The sequence below is a fragment of the Neltuma alba genome, unplaced genomic scaffold (assembly GCF_004799145.2).
Source record: "Neltuma alba isolate B1F8T4 unplaced genomic scaffold, ASM479914v2 tig00011050_pilon, whole genome shotgun sequence".
Taxonomy (NCBI): domain Eukaryota; kingdom Viridiplantae; phylum Streptophyta; class Magnoliopsida; order Fabales; family Fabaceae; genus Neltuma; species Neltuma alba.
The window spans coordinates 50,911-66,213 of NW_021635797.1; the positions used below are offsets into that span (position 1 = coordinate 50,911).

At 35.1% G+C, this 15,303-nt stretch overlaps 1 protein-coding gene across 1 annotated transcript; it reads right to left on the reverse strand.

Moving 5' to 3' along the window:
- Positions 1 to 8,636: 8,636 nt before the first annotated feature.
- LOC114760920 (uncharacterized) lies at positions 8,637 to 14,672 on the reverse strand. The gene is made up of 8 exons (XM_028950229.1): positions 13,618 to 14,672; positions 13,203 to 13,277; positions 13,052 to 13,123; positions 12,149 to 12,229; positions 11,925 to 12,022; positions 10,110 to 10,235; positions 9,627 to 9,675; positions 8,637 to 9,248 (listed from the first exon to the last, which is right to left on the reverse strand). The coding sequence occupies exons 1-8, from the start codon at positions 14,539 to 14,541 to the stop codon at positions 9,087 to 9,089; spliced, it is 1,587 nt and encodes a 528-aa protein (XP_028806062.1). The 5' UTR covers positions 14,542 to 14,672; the 3' UTR covers positions 8,637 to 9,086.
- Between the last annotated feature and the right edge of the window lie 631 nt (positions 14,673 to 15,303).

Here is a 15,303-nt window from a genome sequence, read left to right on the forward strand (position 1 = left end):
AGCTTCTATGTGGAATAAAGAGAGAGCTGGAAACTAGAGTATGAAAAACACGCCTTTTGAACGCAATTGAAAAGATAAAAAAAGCAAGAGGAAGAAGAGATTCTCAATACTTGTCGCAAACTGAACAAGAACTTTGGCAGGAGTACCAAAAAGTTTTTGCTCAAGAAGAGATGAGGTGGTACTAAAAATCACGAAGTAATTGGCTCAAATAGGGAGATCGAAACACCAGTTTTTTCCATGCCCAGGCGACTATGCACTGAAGAAGAAACCATATTGAGGGGTTGAAAAACAGGGAGGGAGAATGGATTTTCGATTAGAGTGAACCGAAGAAAATGGCTTTGGAATTCTATCAAAACCTCTTTAAGTCGGAGTCTAGTGGAGTGACCGATTTGCATACTTCAAACCATTTTCCATCAACTGACCCACAGGTTTTCCAAGGACTGGAAGCTGCCGTTAGTAATAAAGAAATTAAAGAAGCAGTATTTGACACAAGTGCTTTTAAAGAGCCAGGGTCGGACGGTATTCAAGCCTTCTTCTACCAATAATACTGGAATGTTGTGGGAACTTCAATTTGCAATTTGGTTTCAGACATGCTAAGGGAACCGTCTAGTATCTCACATATCAACAGCATAAATTTGATCTTGATTCCCAAGATTGATTAACCAAAAACTCTACAGGATTTTTGTCCCATCTCTTTGTGTAATGTGAGCTACAAAGTCATTATGAAGATCATTAGTAGAAGACTCAAGCACTTGATGGGTGAGTTGGTGGGTAACCATCAATGTAGCTTCATAAGGGGAAGGCAGACTAGTAACAATATCATAATAGCCTAAGTGATACACTTGATGAAGAAAAAAAGGGTAGGAAAGGATGGTTGGCAGTGAAGGTGGACCTTGAGAAAGCATATGACAGATTGGAGTGGAGTTTCATCTATGACACTAATAGCTGTAGGGTAATCGGGCTTTCTGCATAACATTATCATGGCTTGTGTTGTGAGTCTTTCATTTAGAGTTCTTTAGAATAGAGACCCCATAGAATAGTTTAAAGCCTCAAGGGGTATTAGACAAGGAGATCCTGTCTCTCCCTACATTTTTACCCTCTGTATGGAGCGACTCAACCATCTAATTAGAGATTCAGTGGGCGAAGGAGAGTGGAAACCACTACAGATCAATAGAAGAGGGCCACTTTTGTCTCACCTGTCATTTACCGATGATCTAGTCTTGTTTGGTAAAGCTTTTGAGACACAGATTGAGGTGATGATGTAATGCTTAGACAATTTTGTGAAGCATCAGGACAAAAAGTATACAAAGGCAAAATGAAAGTTTGTTTCTCTAAAAATTTCTATTTCTCTAAAGCACTATGAGTCAGAGGATGGGAGTTGGACTAACTGGAGACCTAGGGAAATATTTGGGCATTCCTCTCATACATCATAGAGCCTCTTACAATATGTTCACTCTAATTTTGGAAAAAATGAGCAAGAAACCAGTCAATTGGAAGAGGAAGCTTTTGAACTTGGCAGGAAGGGCAACTTTGATCATATCTGTGATAACAACAGTACCATCTTATCATATGCAAACAATGCTCCTACCAAAAAACTATCAGGGGAAATCGAGAAGAAAAGCAAGCAATTCTTTTCAGGGGGAAATGATGATGAAAGAAAGATGCACCTTGTCTCTTGGGATGTGATCACAACAGAGAAACAAAATGGAGGCTTCGGCATGAAGGATCTACACAAACATAATGAAGCTTTCATAATGAAATTGTGCTAGGGTATGATTTGTAGACGTGATGTGCTTTGGTTGCAGGTCCTTCGTGCAAAGTATAAATGTGGGGAGGAAGAGGTCCCCCAAGTTAGCAGAAAGGTTAATTCATCCTTGACTTAGAGGAACATTTGTAATGTTTGGAATCATTTCACTACTAGTTTGGGCAAGAGAATAGGAAATGAAAAAGAGTTATCCTTTTGGTTTGACAAATGGTTAGAGATAACTGTTCCCTTAATTGAACTTGTTCCAGGAGCTGAGGGTTTGATTGATACTAATGAAAGTATGTGACGCACAATAGAGAATGGAATAAGGAGAAGCTGAAAGTTTGGTTTCAACCAAATATTGTTGACCGCACCACCTGTGTGCATCCACCTTGTAACAAGAGGCGAGGATATGGAAGCCGGCCCCTGATGGCCGGTTTTCTATTAAATTTGCATACTCTTTTCTTCATTGAGGTACCACAAGGAGGGAGGATAGCATATGGAAGAGGCTATGGTGTTAGCAGATACCAGAGAAGATCAAATCTTTCATGTGGCTCTTTTGCCATGACAAGATTCACACATGCTAGCTAAGGAGAAGCAAGGGAATTATTGACTTAACATCATCCCTATTTGGTTGTGAAGAGGAGGAGGACACAATGTATTTACTACGAGATTGTGTTAATGCAAGGGAGGGATGGAAATCAGTTTTGTAACCCTATGTGTGGGGAGAGTTCTTTTCCTTATAGGGTACACAATGGCTGAAGCGGAACCTACAGAAAGAAGTCAGAAAGGACTTTATGTAGAAAGTCCATTGGGACAACCCATTTGGATATTTCTACTGGGATATCTGGTTGTCGAGGTGCCAGAAACTGTTTGAGGAAGTTGTTGATTCGAAGTATTTAACAGCTCAATCAAGCTTCTTTAGAGCTTGCTAGTTGTGAGAGACTGAAAGACAAACACCTTAGGGGGCTAGACTACCAGGATTCACTAGAAAATTTTATCAATCTAGAGGTTGATGGCTCGGTTTTAAAAAATGGTAAGAGTAGATGTGGAGGAGTAATTAGAAGCAAGGGTAGGGATTGGATCATGGGATTTAGTTGTAAACTCTCTAAAGTTCCCTCAGTCTTTGCGGCACTCATCGGTATCACTCAGGGATTGTATCTCAGCTAGGCTAGGGGATTCAAAAAGGTCCACCTCATGTTTGACTATTTGGAGGCACTTAATCTTGCGACTAGGGGTTGTGATAGAAGTCACCCTTTTTATGATGTGGTAGAAGAGACTAGAATGCTATTATGCAGGAATTGGCAAGTAGTTGATAACTATCAATACCGAGAGGAGATGTGCAATGCATATTAGTTGGCTAAACTGGCCCATGGGATGTAAGAAGCTACAAAATCTTTGATCAACCACCATGTCTAAACCTGCAGGGAGATAGGGGATGATGAGAGGGCTATCTTAATTTGAAGCTGTTAGCCTTCGTTTTGATTTAGTGTATTTTGTAACTAATGTCTTGAATTTAGTTTCTTTAAAAAAAAAAAGAAGAAGAAGACGGAATTGTAATTTTTTCAGCAATTACAAACAGCTTTGTTAAAAAAAAAATAAAGGAAAAAAGGACAGATCCGCACCAACCATTTTATATTAAAAATTATCACAACAAATAAGCTGTTAGTTAAGACCGTAAATGGTCTCACCCCTATAAAGAAGAGAATTTAAATTCAAATTTTGAGAAATGCACCTATTAGAAAGGTTTCAACCTCAACACTTTTATGCCGACAAAAATTAATTTCAAGTCTAAATTAACTTGAGAATATCATGTGTTACAACAAAAAAAACAAAACAAAACAAAAGAAAATCAAAGGAAGGAAAGAAGCCAAGCGCCCTTAAATAGGTAGATGATTATTCTTTTTCTTCTTTTTTTTTTGGGAATATTATCTTTATGTTTTTGTTTTTTTAAAAAAAAATTAAAGTGCATTTTTGGTTGCCGAACTTTATTCAATATTTTTATTTTAAAAAGTATTTTTTTCAATCTCTAACTCTAATCCTGTTAATATTAAATAATAATTTTTAATAATTATTGTTATTTTGAATATCTAACTTAATATATTAACATTTTACAATATTTTACATTTAAAATTTTGAAATCAGCATTTTTTTATTAACTGTGTTAATATTAAAGAAATAAAAATACGCTTTATAAATTTGAAGAATAATTTGTTGTTATTAAAAAAAGGCAAATCCCATATACTTGTCTGTGTGAATGATATATGAGAAATTGATTTATCGTTTTTTTTTAAGTATTCTCAGATTAGCCCTATATAACAATTCATCTTTTTGCCCAACAAGTGGTCAATAATTGTCGGTAAAGTGATAGTTTCTGATCGCCTCTACTTCTGTGGAATTTACACTTTTTTTAATTGAAATATCGTGCCCTTTCAACCATACCACTACTGGTAATCTGGTATGCGTTTGATAAACAATAAAAAATAATTATTTTTTTGCAATTTATAAAGGATCATATATTAAATATGAATACAAAGATTAAAGAACTGCGTATAATTAAGAAAGATAGAGTTAGATATGGGATAGTCCTCAAACTTGCTTCGAGATCTATCAAATCTGGATTCTGGAATGTGAAAAGGAAGAAACAGAAAGGAGGAATAGTGCTGATCTATAAATGAAGCTATGGAAATGAGGGGAAAAAACTGAGAAGCATGAAAATAGAATAAGGAAAAAGAAATTAAAAAAAAAGAAGAAGCTACAGACCAACGCACAAGCATAAAAATAGAAATTGCTTATAATTGTTTCTTGCTTCTTTCTTTTCATTTGAGCTTGAGCTGTCTTTTACAATCCCACCATAACAATAAGAACTGGGGGAAGGCCATCTTTAGAATATCACAGCAAACTTCCTGTACTCCAAAGAGATCTCTAATAATACGTAGTTTTCAGGGTTCTGATTAAGTGGCATTCTCAAGAGTAATATGATAACATTGAACTAATGAACAAATTTAAATAGTTCCCCTCTGCATATTTTATTAAAAAAAACCATAGAGATTCTTTCTGCAATTAATCATATCCAGCGTGTTTGGGTCGCCGTACATACTGCAAACCGTGTCTTCGAAAGCGCGAAATGTGGGTTTGGAAACTATTTGAGAGTTTGTCCCTGTGTGGGATGGCTTCTGCGGAAATGAACTTTTAGTTTCCATCACGCGTTAGGAGAGAAGCTCTCTTTAGGTGTTTTAAGGAGTGTTCGGAAAATTTTTTTTATAAGGGATAGATTTTATAATATATTTTGATTTGAAAAAAAATAAAATTGTTAATAAAATAATTTTTACTAACATAATTAATAATGTAAAAAAATAATATAATTAATATATTTATAAAACATAATATTAAATTGTTAATAAAATATGTGATGGAGGAAAGAGCAAAGGAGGAAAGGAGGAGCAAATGCGTAGGACCGACTGGGGAATGAATCAATTATTTGAGTAAGGAAAAGGGGCTCTTTTGTCATCCGTGTTGGGCCCACAGCAAGGTTTCAATAATTTGAGTCAAGAAGCAACTCTAGACCGTTTCTGGTGAAACCATGGTTTGGAGGGGTTCAAAACCATGGTTTGCCCCCAAACCATGGTTTCACATTTTCTATCCTTGGCTGGCATTTTTCCAAAATCATGGTTTGGAGTGCTTGCCAAACAGGCCCTCAAAAATACTTCTCAAAAACACTTTTTCATAAAATATGGTAAACTTTTCCACATATTTACTTCGTATACCGTTAAAGCACTTTTAAAATTATAGTTTAGTTTCTACCCAAATATCTTTTTAGAAAAAAAGGTTAGTTGCTCCTGTGGAAAGAGAGTGACACATGTGAGGTAAAAAGACAAAATGGGATCTATTTAATTTAGTTTATTAAAAAGAAAAGACAAAATTTCTCTTTAATTTAACTAATAAAATTTTTATACACAGAGAATATTAATACAGTACAAATTTTGTGCATACAAAGCACCAGTGTCTAGTACTTTGATTTAAATCATTTTACCAATTAAAATTTTTATAAAATTTTAGTAATTCAAGTATTTTCAAAATTTTCCTATAATACATTAACTATTTTTATTTTTATAATTTTAATTTTAATATCTCTATTAAAATTATAACATTATATACATGTTTTATAAAAAAAATCACAAAAAAGACCGTCAAAATAGAAAAATTATAAATAGGAACCCGTTACAATAATAGGTTTTGACAACAATAATATGGGTTTTGACAATAACAGTATGAGTTTTAACAACAATTCTTGTGAACGGCTTTTTGTGTGCAATTTTTCAATTTTGACGGCTTTTTTGTTGTTGTGATTTTTCCTATATTATAAATATGTATTATTTAATAAAATTTATATTCTTTTTAGTCATTTTGTATCTAAACTTGGTTATGTATTTATCATCCAAACAAGTTCTAGTTTGTCAAAACATACTTTTTTACACAAGTCAATTCAAAAATAAAAATTAGATGAAATAAAAGTCAATTTTGTCTCTGCTAATCCAAATACACTCATTAGAATTGTATCTTTCTAATTATTGCCAAACTATCCATTAACCTCATAATGAGAAAGATTTGACACTCTTGATATAAAGTTCAAAGATATGGACTTGTGTGTGTGGATAATTAACTTCAGATGACAAGATTAAATTTCATAAATTGTAAGATGAAAGAAGAAAATGTATGTAATTTATTAGAGACACGAGAAAGGTCGCAACTAGCAATCAATCACTCATCAAAGCATACAGAGCAGAATTTACAGCTTCGACTACCAGAAGCAGACCAACTTCATACGTCTTCTATCTGACCATAGCAGGAAACTTCACAAGGTAAACCAGATTAAAACGAAAAATAAAAAGCATATAGCCGAAACACAAATGTTGATAACCAACAACATTTGTTATTGAATTTCTACATTCATCATCCTAGATATCGTCTCTAAAGGGCATCAATAACTACAAGTAAGGTCAAATGATCTAAACTGTCATATGTTCATTTCCACCATTATGTTTCGAGATCTAGGACGAAGGCTCTTCAATGCGGATGTTGCCAACTGAAAAAAGAAAAAGAAGCGAAGGTTTTTGAAGTTCTGAGTGATGGAGGTGATCTTAGACGAATAATGGGGACCTGATGAGATTTTTCGAATGCTTGCAGACACATTGAAATCGAATTAGGGATTTTACCGGAAGTCGCTTGAGAATGTTTGCGATGATATCTTGGGTAAGACATGGTAGGTCGCCCTCCATTGCCTTCTGCTCCGTCGTGCTTGACTGAGAAGAAAGAAAGTTAGCCTTCATCCTCTAATTGCTTTTCTTTGCGACAGGTCTTTTGCGGAAGAGAAAGGCAACAGAGTAATCATCTATGGGCATTTATAGAAGCAAAAAAAAATAAAAAAAATGATGCTGTCTAATGCTGTCAACGCCCTATTATGTTTGGGCTCGTTAATAAATATTAAATCAAATATCAAAAGAATTAAAAGAACAATTCTTATCAATTCTGTCTTGGAGGTTATGTTTGGAAAGTTTATCATGAGGTTTTTCACCCAAATATGATGAAAATTTAAAAAATTTACTCAGATACAATAAAATAAAAAATATTTACCAAGATGCTATACCTGAAAATCATTCAAACTGAGAACGAGTTCAATTGGACTCTGCTCACAAAATAAAACTCATTTTTTGTTTGAACGAGTTTAGTGGAACCCATATTAAAAAAATGAATTCATTTGTTTTCTACTTACACCTTTCTCCATACACTCCACGTGCTTCTTTTTTTCTTTTTATTATTATTATTATTTTAACTAGACTCGACATGCTCCTTTTCTTTCTATCACACGCAAAGCTACTGCTCATGAACATGGTTAATTTCCTTCCCTAAATATTCCCATCAGTATAGGAGCACAAGGAGTAGTCATTCGAAGTATCCACAACTCACACTTGACAAGTATTTTTTTGGCATGTGGGTGCATAGCGTACATTTCATTTTTGTGTATATAATGCATGTAATTTCCCACTCAAATCTGTCTTTCTTCTTGTTACTTCTCATGTTCTTCTCAAGTTCTCCAACTTCTTCCATTCTTCTTTTTCCTTCCACACTTTTGTTCAGTGAAATTGATGGTGTGTGCGGTCTTACAAATATTATATACATTTTATCTCAACTTAAAACTTGATTTTTCTTCTAACTAAGATACATTCTCTTTATTAAATATTTTAAATATGAACAATCAAAACTTTATTTTAATAATGTAAAAATTCAAAACTAAACTCGTTACATTATTAAAAACTAACTACATCAACTAGATTTAACTCTTTTTTTTTTTTTTAATAGACGCTAGTATCTTATTAGGAGCAATCTTATTTGATATACTTGAATAATCAAACTAGCCCAAAACCTGTCAATTGGATGTAAAACCAGTAAACCGGACTAAAAATTAAGTAAACTAGTTGAGCAAATAATCTTCTTAAAAGTGATTTTACGAAATTCAAAAAAATATGTAAAAAATGTTTTATCTCAACTTAAATAAAAATACTCATTTTAAGTGTTCCAAATGCCACCTTAAAAAACAAAAAACAAAATGACCAAAGTAAAACCGGCCCAAAATAACCCAACCAATTTAAAGAAAGTTAAAAAAAACAATTGAACCGATCTAAAGAATAAGTGAACAAGTGAAAAAATGGCAAACCAGACTGAAAAATAATTCAACCGATCTGAATAAAAATAAACCCCAAAAAAAAAAAAACTTAAAAAAAGGCTTATCGTAGCTCCAATGAGCTCTAGAGACTTGTCCTGACTTCATAATATCACTCCCATTATTATCTTTTAACCCCTTTTATCCCATCTTTAGGTAAAGGCAAGTTACTTAAGGAAATGAAAGCATTATCATTTATCGATATCACCCCATAGAACAGAGATGCTTTAACAATAATTGTAGCTCTACATTACTGAATCAATCATAATTTACACACAGATTTACAAAGTCTAGTCAGAAATGAAAACAAAATTGACCTGACGTGAAAAGAAAGCCGAACCAGAAACACTCATCCTTTTACCCGAAGTTAAGGAGGGCCTGAGCTCTCTGTGTGATGCATGGCAAAGTAACTTTGATCCATTAGCAGAACAATGGCCTCACCAAAAGATTTTCCATGAGATTGTTCTTGTTTTCCACGTCAAGTACTCATCTCAGCTTCCACTAGAAACTAGTTCTGTGCTTGGAGAAGATATGTTTGGATTGAGAAGATTGATTTGGGTTAGGAGAAACTTTATCCCTCCCATGCCCCTTTTCTCCGTTATCTTCAACCCAAAATGATATTCATTCTTTTTCAAATTTAAACCAATTCCAGTTTGCATAGAGCGTTTCATTTTCAAAAGGCAGGGAATTCCTTGGGAGGGGATCTGACCGTCGACGGGTCAAAGAAGGAGGTAGCTTTTCCTTGTATTTCCTGGCCATCATTTCAGCTTCGTGAAACACTCTCTGAAATAGGAAAGAAAGCATCATCTCAAGCCCAATCTAAGATTTAAGCTAATATTCCAATCATATCAATGAAAGAAATAAACTAATTACAAAAACCTAATACTAGTCCTCAGAAAAAGATGTGATTTTCAATTTGATAATTCAAAGATTTTTTCTTTTTTGTTCCACTTTAGCGCCCAGAAAGTATGATTTCATTCAAATTTGACCCTTCTAAAGGTACTATATGGATATCTATACAAATTTTCAGGGATCAATGTTCTCAGGGGTTGAAATAAAATCATACCCAGCGACTATAGTGACACCAAAAATTAATGGAGTACTATTAAATTGATAAGAATACCATCTAAAAGGGTTTTGTCAAGAATAAATTCAAATTACCTCTTTGTTTGACAGAAATAGACCAGGTTCACTTTCGAGGTCTGCAATGCTTCATGCCACAAAGAGATTTAAAATCAGAAGCAACTCATTGCAGTAAATTACAACATATAAAAGTCCTCTACTGGAAGATTCATCAGTAAAACCAAAAAAAAAAAAAATCAAATTAAACATAACACGTGATGAGCACTATGCCCAATGTATCGAGTGCTCTCTAGTAAAACCTAAGGGCTATTAGAGTATGTCATATGAGTTTTCAAGAATGGTGATTCTCTGACTACACAATAATATAAGAGGATTTTCATTCCTTTTTCTGTGTTATTGTTGCATTAGTTTATCGTTCGTGTGGAATTGAAGTACAAATGAAGGGGAGTAGTGGTGTTAATTAGCTTGGAAGGCAGATTCGGTTTTACCAAATGGCTCTATGATCAAATAGTAACTCAATACTTTGAACATTTATAGCAGAAATTTAGAGTAAGTTATTACCTTAAAGAAATTTTATCAGGAAACAATGACTTTACAACCAAAACTCTGAGCTTCTCATCTACAGAAAGTACGTCACTGACAGAGGTCACTTCGGCTCTAGTGATATTTGAAACATGCAACAACCCACTGAAAGGCACACGAGTGGTTCCTTAAATCATATGCCAAAAGGATATGCTTTGACAGATTTAATCTCAATTTATAAATCCACATGATGAAACGATGCAGAAGGACAAGATACAGCAAAGTCACAATAACAAGGCAACAAAGAAGCCATGCCTGGTCAGACAATTATTTTCCCTAGATTGACCAGTGAGGAGAGATACAGTGTATAAGAAAAACATTTGACACTTAAGGAAATGAGAAATCTTTACAGTAATAGAAATCTATGCACCTTATAGAATATCATCACTTCAATAAATTAATAAGAGAAATGATGTATGCAACATAAATGAAAACCTGTGAATAAATTATAACCCTTGCCAAATCTGGATTAACTGTTATGTTATAATCATGAGGGTATAATAAACCATGGAATATGATATAGAGCAAAACAGTTGGGAGGAAAGAATATGCGAACTTCAACTAAGAAAAATTTAAGAACCTTAACGAATTCAACTCAATAAATTATCAATAGAATAAAAAGTAAATACAGAATTCCAAGTGAATTTTAAATTCACGTTCAAATGCAATGCAGAAATTTGACACCACTAGTAACACAGAATGACTATAGATGCTATACTGCCACAAATAAATAACTAAAACATCAACTTATTATATCTTCAAATTTTGACAGCCATGTTCTAATCTACTTTTTATTTGTTTGGTTTTGCCGACATGCTCTCATCAAATTGCCAACCCTGCTTGCATTTATGAGTCTGTTGAATTTATCGTTGGTTCAACTATTTTGTAGAAGAGGCGTTAATTGGGTTCTCGATGAAGTTAAATCTAGACCCAAGCAGGTAAGGGATATTAACCGGGGGAAGCTTGAGCATATAGATCTTCCGGAGCCAATACAGCCAAGCAAAACCTAAGCAGGCCAGAGCATAGATAAACCTTTGACAATAAAAGCAGCAATACTATCTAAGGTAATTGACCACTGGGTTCTTGAATATGAACCTCCTAAGCCCACAATGCCGGTGGAAGGATTATTGAAGGGAAATGCATCCCCCAAGAGCGTATCACAGATTTATACCTCAAATTTCCCCCAACAAAAAATTAAGTAGCAGAAAATTCTTCAATAGTCACTATTTGCATGCGGACTCATTTAAGGACCATCTTAGAAATCACGGATACTGAATCACTGACCAGAAGCACCTTCACTTTCTCTGTTTTTGCAAAGCTAGTCAGTGTCTTATAGCACTAGAGAACCTAGACCACAACCATTAATTGTAAGCGAAATTAAATCATAGGGACAATCTTTCACCAAAATGGGGAAAAATCATAGTGGCGATCCATATAATGGTTTTAACGCAGCAATCAGTCAATTCAACGTTGAACATTGTGGATCCCGGTCATAAGTGGGTATAAGATAGAAAAATGCATGTCCGTTACGATAGCCGCATCATCTAGTTTCCATCCATTATATCTTTGATATCTACTTTTGTCAAGTTTTCTTTTATTTCACAAGTGGCAAAACCAAAGCAGGCAAATTGACAATATTCAACCTAGTCATAACATTCCAAGCATACATATGGAATTTTCCCCTGCATACAAGGCTTGCACCTACTTGGTTCTCATTCAATCTAGTTATAACATTTCAAGCAGGGAAAAAAAAGGCATGCTGAATCTATAATCCACATCTGAGCTACCACTCACCTCCTGTTAGTTTCTCCTATTCTTACTTGGGCTCCATATGGAAATATCTTCTTCACAGTCCCATCTAGAAGTGTTCCCTCTCGAAGGTATAGCTTTTCCTGATACACCATGCGACAACATGAATTTCACAAGTATTTCATGGAGACAGAAAAATTAAAAATTCAACATTAAAATACAGAAACTAAAAAAATGAAAGAATATAACTTTAAAAAAAAAATACAGACCCAAGCTTCCCGTTCATTGAGTATCAAGTTGTTTGTAGCTTCGTCAACACGACTTATTTGTACAAACATTTGGCATCCCACCTACATCATTATAGACAGACAGCTGTAACTTTTAACAAGCATCTAGGAAAGAAGTCTGGCAAAACATGAAATAACAACTACGGATGATTATTATTTTCAATATATTATCACTGAGCTTCAGAAGTCTCTCATTTGTTGCACTTGCTAAGCTGCAGAACTTAGTATATGCACAGCAACCAAGCAGTTTGCTCAAAGAGCAAATTTCAGGATTCATAAATTATAATGGTTGTACCTCATTGGAAATTCACTTCTTAAAATAAAAGAGATTCTTGCTTTTTTTCTAAACCTAATAATAATAGCGTTAATTGCTCAAGATTATTGTTGTGGGATGTAGTAGCTTTATTAAAGCTTAATATTCAAACAAACTGAAATACAACACCTTAAACAAAACATTAAGACCCAAAAATAAAATAACTAAGGCTCAAACTGAATCAGAGGACAAAAGCAATATCCAGTTTTCAAGCTACTAACTGATACAATAGTTATTCATGTAAGAAATTAAAGAAAGTTAGTTGTTAATAGCCATTAGGTTCATTGCTGTAGGTATAAAAGGGCAGGATTAGCTGAATTGAGCTAATTTTTTTTATGAATAATGCTATCTAATAATTCTTAAATCTTCTTTTTTCTCCACTCTCTCTGTCTTCTATCTCTCTCTACTTTCATTTATGAATCTATCACTTTTACCTCATCAACATAATAGAAAAAAAAATGTTATTGAATAAGGGCATGATCGTCAGAGACTCAACCCCAATAGCAGCCAGTTTATTAGGTTACCACAAATGGAAAATTTGATTTTTCTGGAAAAGGTTGGATTTGACTTACATAATCTTTCAACTCAGAAATGCAATTCACTCTTTTCATAAGCTCTGCTTTGGGAAGGAAAGCTCGCAAACCCTGCACAACAAATTTGAGAAGAGATAAATATTTACTCAAGTACTACATAGATATAAAGAACCAGGTCAATGATACAGACCTCAATCCTTGTTAGCAGGCCCCCAGTATTCCACTCTGTAATTCTAACCTCTATAGGTTCGTTGAGCTGTTTTATCTGCCCAAGACATTCAAAAAAGAATACATTTAAATCTTATGATCATGGATGCCATTTTCTCACTGTCACATCACCTATATTGGTCAAATATACACAGGAAAAATGTAATCTCCATTGAAGTAGTGATAAGAATTATTGCACCAAAGTCAAATCCTATATAAAAATTGCTAACTAAACTAAATATAACATTGGTCGACCATATCATTTCGTAGTAGGACATAACACTTCTCAAATTACATTAAACGCTATATTTCATTCTGTTGTATTCATCTGTATCTTTAGTATTTGTGTCAAGCTTCTTTAATAGGGAGGGAAAATGAAGAATGAAAGGAGAAGGAACCTGCATCACTCTATGCCAGGCCATCCGGCGAAAGAGCCGTCTTGTAGAAAGCAATGGCCGACCACTAAGCGTTCTACCAAGAACCTCAGCAAACAAAATGGTTCCAACCTCAACAACAGGTCTTCCTGGCGGAGGTATACCACTTATAACATCATCGTCCCTCACAAGCCCCATCTTTCCGGGAACCATGAATTTCTCAGAATCCTTATTTAAATCACATAATAAGTATTCAGTTTCTTTACCGTACAATGGAAGCACCTCCTTTGTCAACATCGTACCTAGTATGTCGGCTCCCACATTAACGTCAAGTCTATTTTCGTTACCTGAAACAACAATACCCACTACAAAATCCCCTGGTTTGGGTTCATAATATTCAACATTAATCTTCTTAGCTTCTTCATTTACGCCTCCTATACCACTTTTCTCCTCAAAAACTTCCGATGCCCCTCCTTCCTCTTTTGCCACCTCCACAGCATCACTTCCCTTGAAGAACTTCAGAAATGGCGCCAAAGCCTCCTCCTCGTCTTTAGTTGCCTTCTCTGACTCCATATCCACTTCCAAAGGGAACCCATTTTTATCAGGAATTGGGGAAGGCTTGTTCAGTAAACCAAGCTTTTCGGGTTCTTGAATTATTTCACCGGGAGATTCTTGAGACAACTGGGTACTCGAAAATCCGTCGGCTTCTCCATTTTTTGAACAAAAGACGACACGGGTGGTGCTCCAAAATGCAAACTTTCGGGAAAATAGAGAGATGGAGGTATCGGAGAGCCCGGTAGTGGCAAAAGAAGAGAACTTTTGGGGTTTTGGAAGGGGTTTAAGATATGATTTCTTGAGCAGTGCGTTGCTTGGAGTGCCAGTTTCCTTCCAAGGCGCCGTACAGTCGGGAAAGTAGCAAGGATTGCATGGGCGAAGAATTACGAGCATCTTCTTATCCAGCTGCCCCAAAGCATGAGCCAAGAATTGCTTTTCTCAGGGACGAGAGAGGATTTTTCGGTTCGAACCGAAACGGCGGATGGCGCAGAGATTTTTGTCCCCAAGCCCAGAGCAAACATAAATTTTCCTTCCCAAAAATCGTACAAATAACCAAACAGATTCGAGCGGAATACACTGATGCGAATTTAAATGGTAGCTGTGCTTAACCCCCAAAAAAAAATCATGTACAAATAACTTTTTAAAATTTTAAAATTTAATATTAAATCCTCCTCTTAGTGAATACCATTTGGATTTAAGGTTCAAGAGTGGAGTGGGGAGAAAAATAGGCAATGGGACTTCTACATCCTTTTGGTTTGATAACTGATATGAAATCAACACCCTCTTGATTGATATCATCTCTGGTCTTGAAATGATGATTGATGGAGAGAGGAGCGTGTGGTTGACTATGTGACGAATGGAGGAGAGTGAGACAAACAGAAACTTCTTCGATGGTTTCACCCTCATATGGTGGGTCGAATCTCTTATGCACACCCACCTAGTCAGGAGAGAGGAGAGGATAAATTTTTTTGGAAACCATCCACTGACGATATCTTTACTATTAAATCTACATACTCTTTCATTTCTGCAGGTACTGGGCGACCGACAGAGAGCGTTTGGAGACTTCTTTGGAGATGGAGAGTCCCGGAAAAGATCAAATCTCTTATGTGGCTTTTTTGCCATGATAGGATCCACACAGCGCAACTGGGGGTGGAC

Coding starts and splice junctions, on each gene's coding strand:
- LOC114760920 (XM_028950229.1), bottom strand. CDS start 14,541: ATGCTCGTAATTCTTCGCCCATGCAATCCTTGCTACTTTCCCGACTGT. Junction 13,124..13,202: donor GCCTGCTAACAAGGATTGAG/GTCTGTATCATT, acceptor TTTGTTGTGCAG/GGTTTGCGAGCTTTCCTTCC. Junction 12,230..13,051: donor TTTCTGAGTTGAAAGATTAT/GTAAGTCAAATC, acceptor ATAATGATGTAG/GTGGGATGCCAAATGTTTGT.